The sequence below is a fragment of the Aulonocara sp. 'chitande type north' Nkhata Bay genome, linkage group LG11 (genome assembly GCF_057382095.1).
Source record: "Aulonocara sp. 'chitande type north' Nkhata Bay isolate Kocher_YH1m ecotype deep benthic linkage group LG11, A_spYH_male_GT1.1, whole genome shotgun sequence".
Classification (NCBI taxonomy): Eukaryota; Metazoa; Chordata; class Actinopteri; order Cichliformes; family Cichlidae; genus Aulonocara; species Aulonocara sp. 'chitande type north' Nkhata Bay.
Window position 1 is genome coordinate 30,356,274 of NC_141354.1, and position 6,514 is coordinate 30,362,787.

General features: G+C 37.4%; 1 protein-coding gene across 2 annotated transcripts in view; it reads right to left on the reverse strand.

The window, feature by feature from the left end:
• Positions 1-6,514, reverse strand: part of spmip4 (sperm microtubule inner protein 4) — a 30,735-nt gene that overhangs the window by 4,497 nt on the left and 19,724 nt on the right. For both annotated transcript variants that reach the window (XM_086312015.1, XM_086312016.1), the window contains exons 2-5: positions 1,563-1,608; positions 319-465; positions 151-222; positions 6-35 (exon numbers count right to left, since the gene is read on the reverse strand). In XM_086312015.1, coding sequence (XP_086168141.1) covers positions 6-35; positions 151-222; positions 319-422 — 206 coding nt within the window. In that variant the 5' untranslated portion in view covers positions 423-465; positions 1,563-1,608. The remainder of the gene's footprint in view (positions 1-5; positions 36-150; positions 223-318; positions 466-1,562; positions 1,609-6,514) is intronic.

The window sequence follows — 6,514 nt, forward strand, 5'->3', positions numbered from 1 at the left end:
CTCACGCTATATTTATGTCCGTTGGTTTTGGTATTCTGGTAAAAAAAACCCACAAAAAAACCCCACCATCACTGTTATTATGTATCACCACAAACACAGGAAGAGGAAGTTTTTGATTATAATATTTATATAAAATCAGCAGCTACTTACAGTTGGTCATTAAGTCGAACATGACTTTTGTTTCTGCCATCACTGCTGTTACAGCGTTGATTGGTGATACTCCTGTGAAGGTGAAATAATTATATAATTATACTACATTTGATATATTACATTATAAATTCTAAGACTGTCTCATAATGAAGCCAGCATCACACTCACCCAGGTATGGTTCCTCCATAACCGCAGGGATAATGTCTATTTAAATCAGCCCTGAATCCACTGGTGAGTGAAGGCTCCATGTGGCTGCTGAAGACCTGACTCATAATCAGTGAATGTGAAGGAAGGATAAAGCCCTAAAAACCCCCACTAGTATAGAAGGACAAAGAGGCGATGTTTGTAATTGCACACAAGTTTAGCTTGAGAAACAGTACTTAACAAATTTATTAGACCATCTGTCATAAAAGCAAGAAAACACACATATTTTAGAAAAAAATACAACATAATTTTTTTATACAAAAAATTATGTTGTTATTTCACATTAATGTCAGATTTTGGATTACTGCACAAAATACAATAACAACTGATTGATCATCAGTAAGTGTGAGAACCTCTGCGAGTCCTGTCAGTTTGCTGGTCTGGAGCATTCAGGTGTGTGTTTCTCAGTGAGAAAAGACATCAACAATGATCTCAGAGAAACAGAAAGATTGAACAAGTATGAAAGCCTCATCTCTCTAAAAAGAACACATCAAACCAACTGTTGGGTCCAGTGGTGGAAGGCTGCTGATTTGGACCTCAACCTAATTGAAATGCTGTGGCATGACTAATGTTTCACTTCTCTGGATAGTCAGAAAGCATAGACAAGACAATTTAGCAAAGAACCTATTATTTAATTGCATCTTTAGGCACTTTATTGCTAGTAGCTATCATTTGTTTCTATGTCTTTAGATGAATCTATGAAAAATGCCAGCAGTAACACTAAGGGATTCCCCCCCCCCCAAAAAAAAAAAAATCTACATCAGATGAACAGGATCTGCAAGTTATGTCCTTAAGCAAAAGGGAAAAAATCCATGAAAGCCCTGAAACAGGACCCGAGAGATGCATCTGGCCTTTCGGTTGATCTGTTTACTGAAGAAGGCTGAGGTACGGCAAATTCTACAATAACTCCCCTGAAAAAGTGGCAACAGGTCTTATGGAGTGATAATTTCCAGCCATCTGCAAACCATGGGACAAAAAGTAGCTAACATCCAAAGAAAGGCTTTGAATCTCAAAGAAGCCCGGACAGCTACTTAAAGAAATAAAAATATCATTGGATCTATTTCCCATTTTCATAGAAAAACATTAAGTGAGGGGCGGCCTAAGACTTTTGTGCAGTATTTTATATATACAGCGACTAATCTTCTAGAGTATACTTGCTGTTTAATCATTAATTAATATAAATTACTATTTTCGTAATATTAACTTACCTGGACAGTGGTATAAAGGAAGTCCAGAGAAGTTCCGAGTATCTGTCTGTGATAAACACACAAATGTCTTGTTTCAAATAAAGGTGAACATTTTAAAGCCTTTTTTTTGACTGAACAGGAGGATCTCCTCTTTGCTTTTGACCAAAGAGGTGGGTTTGAATTCCTGGGACAGGCAGAGTGACAGTGTTACAAACAATAGGGTCAGAGTGAGCGACACCCAATCCAGCCCACTGTGTGTAGTACTGATGTCACTTAAAAGCAACTGTAAAACTAACCTAACTAAACACTGACTACTCTAAGACCAGTGCGATATAATTTTTACAGTTCTTTAAGCGTTATTGTTCAAAAATCAAGTCTCGGCTGATTTACTAATATTACTTACAATCACTGCTGAGAACGCCCATCATCCAGTCATCCAGTGTGGATCTGATAATATTACGCGTTCACAGCTCAGTGAATGGGTGCAAAGAAAATGAAGCTGGCTCTGACTAGCACACACCGACACCAGATACAAGCTGTGCGACTGGTGTTGGGTTGCAGGAGTCGTATTTCATTCCTGCGCAACACAAGGACTGAAATAGATCCAGATGATGTGCATTAGTGAATGCCCCCAAACTGTCCATCAAATGTAAGTGTTGGCATGCCAAAAAGTAACACGTGTGGGGCGTCGTTTGTAAAGTGAAACATGCTGAAATTAACAGCAACATTTTTCCACATTTAGCTCAAAACCTTACAAAAACATGATTTTTCCCGAGTCATTTTTTACAACATTTAGTAAAATGTTTGTAACTTTTCATATTTAAAACACAATTTTAAAAGTTAAATCTAAATGTTATATTTAAATCTAAATGTTAAATCTAAATGTTACAGGAAACCAAATATTTAGTTTCCTGTTTTCACTTTCCATGTTTCACTTTACAAACTGCGCCTCATAGTTTCTTGTATTTTTTTTTTTAATTAATTAATTTATTTTTTAAGTTTTATTGAGTGATAGTGCTTTGGAGAAAACCTCTAAAGTTCTTTCAAAATTTTTCTTTGGACATTAGCTGCTTTTTCACTTACTTTTAGTCCAGTCCTTGTACCTGATTGTTTTCAGAGGAATGTCTAATTGTTAAATTAAGCCATTAAACACAGACCTATTCAGTCACTGAGGGGATTAACCAGTGTTATGTCTACACATAACAGGCAACAGTATCTGAATCTCATGTCCTTAAGGAATAGGAAAAAAAATATCCAGCAAAGACTCAGGCAGGATCTGAGTGATGCATTTGGCCCTTGATCCACCTACTGTTCACTAGGTTCAACTACTGTCTCATAAGAAATGGGCTCAGTGGAAGGGAGGCTGTCATTAAGCTTTCTTAAGGAAAGACTCAGGTATGTCAGATTACACAAGAACTGCACAGAAAATTTGTGTCAACCAGTTTGATGGTTAGATGGATCAAGATTTGATTCAAGTTTAAATTGTTATCAATATGTACAGAGGAGATCAGGAGAGCGATACCACAGTGACTGTGTACAAAACACAGTGGAGGCTCCATCATGGTTTGGGGAAATATTTCAGGAAGTGTTGTTGGGGACTTGATGGAATTGATGGAATTATGAACACAGAAAAGTACAGACAGATTTTCATCCACTATGCAACAGCTTCTTTTTTCAATATGACAATGATGCCAAACACACTGTTAATGCAATAAAAGCATACCAGGATGGAATAACACACAATTAAACTGTGAGTCATGGAAAGGCCTCCCCAGCGCTCAGACCTCAACATTATTGAAGCAGTGTGGGATCATTTTGACAGAGAACAAAACAAAAAAGCAGCCAACATCCAAGAGGAGCTTTGAATGTCCTTCAAGAAGCCTGGGGAACTATTTCTGAAGACTTTAAAGAAATGACATGAAACTTTGCCTAAGAGAGTCCAGGCTGTGTTTGGATTATACCAAATATTGACTGCCAGCCTTGTTAGAATTGTACACACTGCTGTTTTACCATATACGTGGTATTTCCTTGTAAATTCCTACACTTACTTCCTGTTAAAGAAATAAAGGTGATTGAAAAACTTTTATTCCTGCTGAGCCAGCTCTTTCATGTGTAATGATAGCAAATTGATATCATCCTTCAATTTTCCTTTTCACACTTGTCCCCAAAACAATTACATTCGTTTTTAATTTGAAAACAAGAGTTATGATATTAAACCCCCTGAAAATGTTTCTTTATTATGTAACATAAAATATTTATGGCTAAATAAGTAACTACAAAACATAGGCATATTACATTTAAAGCTGCTGTGATATGCTCTGCCTTTATGCACAGTGACCAAAAGGCCACAGCATTAGATTCCCATTCAGATGTTACTGGATCCAGATTTGCTTAATATGTGAAAATTATGGGAGAGACCTTTCCAGACCAGACCAACTCTCAAATAAAACAACAAAAATGGTTTGAACCACTGCAAACACTCTATTATTCATGCAGGGTCTTTTTTATGCCTAGTAGTAAGAAGTTTATTGAAGATACACTAAATCCAGAAACCTGAAAATTGCATTAAAATACCAGTTTTTCAATCAATGCGTGCGGCTGCCTTTTATTGAACGCGATTTGGACTGCTTTCCAAGCAGCAAACCTTGTTTGTTAACTCACAAGACCCATTCTGCATTCTGCTTTTTAATTGGGATTCTCAAGAGACCTTGTCCAAAGTCTCAGCAAAACATGCAAGTCCTATCAAGCAGCATAAGCTAAGTCCAGTAACCAATTACCCTGCTCTGGCCCAGCAGAGCTGCCGCTCTCTCTCCGGATTATAGTTCCCGCTGCTGCATTATAAATGTGCAGCTGCAGTGCTTTCCCTAATATTAGGTTATTGTGCAGATGGAAGTTGACAGTTAGTGGATGATTTGCAACAACAACAGGAAACCAGCCTTATCTGTAGCTCTCATGCCAAGAACTTCAGACACATTGTGAAAAATTAGCTCACCACTGTCATCATGTGACATTTGTTGATAAGATAAGATAAGATAAGATAAGATAAGATAAGATAACCTTTATTAGTCCCACACGTGGGAAATTTGTTTTGTCATAGCAGGAAGTGGACAGTGCAAAAGTTATATAGCAAAAATTAGAATACAATAGGAATAAAATACTGTACACAACTGTACAGAATAGAATAAAATAAAATACTATATACAGTAGAATAAATAGAATAAAATATACAATAGGATAAAAATAGAATACAAATGCTTTATACAACTGAGTAAAAATACAACTTTGTCAGAAAAAGACTGACTTCACAAAAAAATAACCTCACTGGTCAAAACCTGTTAAAGGAGAGCAGAAATTAAACTTCACCTTCTAACCTCTGAAAGCCACAAGTGAAGCTAAAGACTGTCAGGTCTCATCAGCTTTGCGGTGCCAATTATGTTGTAGTAATATTGCTTTTAGCAATTTTATTAAGCTATCTTACCCTGCAAACACAGCACAATCAGACACAAACAAAATTCAGCTTCAGTGCAAACAGATAAGGTCTTAGAATTACAGCCAGAAAACTTAATAACATCTAACAAAGTTAAAAATGTTCAAAGTTAAAAGCGAGGAAGTCTGCAACCAAGAAATGCCTTCATGAATGGAAACACAGAGATTGGTTTACAGCAAGATGCAAACCACTGTTTACACTCAGTAAAAAGTTAGACTTTGCCAAAAACCAGATAAAGGAGGCTGCATTATCTGACAAATGAAACAAAGACTAAACTGTACTAGAATAATGGGAGAAGAGAAGTATGGAGAAGGAAAGAAAAAGCTAATGGTTTGACAAACATGGTGACATGTGCATATATGGCTGCCAGTGGAACCGGATCACTGGTGTTTATTGATGATGTGGCTGCTGATTAAATGAGAAGTGCACAGGGCTATATTCCCTGCTCAAACAACACTTCACGGTGGGAAATGGATAATGACTTAAAATCAGATTTAGTGGTGTACAGAGGCAAAACGACAAAACTAAATAAATAAAAATGTTACTTTCTAACTGCTGAAAAAAGAGAATGTGTTGATGGTTGAAAGACAGACACACACACACTGACTCTTGCACTCGTCTTCAGTGCCCAGTTACAAATCCGTCCTTGTCTTGTTGGCGGACTATAAGCTTTCTGAAAGGACTTATGAAGACATCCATGATGTTTCTTTCATGTGAGCTAAGGATGAAAGAAAAAAAGATGAACCTGTGAACTCACACTTCAAAGCTCACAGCTCGGGAGAATTTTTCTTTAATTTCATGTTTCAGGAAACACACACACACACACACACACACACACACACACACACACATTTCACAATCACAGAGCACAGTGTGTGGGCTTGTGTGCATGTGTGTGTGTGTGTGCGTGAGACTCCAAGGTAACATAGGTGCATTTGTCAGTACAATGAAAATTGTTTTACAGTTTTTCTCAAATGTTAAAACACAAAAGCCAATCCTGTAACCCAAATGACCAGTAGTCTAAACACATTTACTAAATGTAGCCACCATATTCCAGTACCATAAACACATGTCACATGAAGACACAATTCACAAAACACAACCCTCTGTACTCATAAATCTAAACACATTTTTCCTTGCTAAAACACATGTTGCAAAACAACTCTGCTCATATCCTCAAATGAAAGCCCATGTGATGCAAAATGCTTGCCACAGTCACCAATCTTTGAACACAGGGAACACACCTGGCGTCATTCACTACACACAATGACTCAAAATTGAAGACACTTGTTGCTAATGCTGTACCCACATGTAAAAGCAAGTTCAGAGTGCACAGTATGCTGAAGGTTCCAAACAAACACAATGGATGAAGGCAGAGTCAGGGGAAGAGGAATTTGATGCAGAGGAGGGAGAAGAGCTGGCCCTGGAAGAAGAGGAGCAGGCCAATGAGGAAGAGGAGTTCAAATGAGAGGAGGAAGAGGAGCGA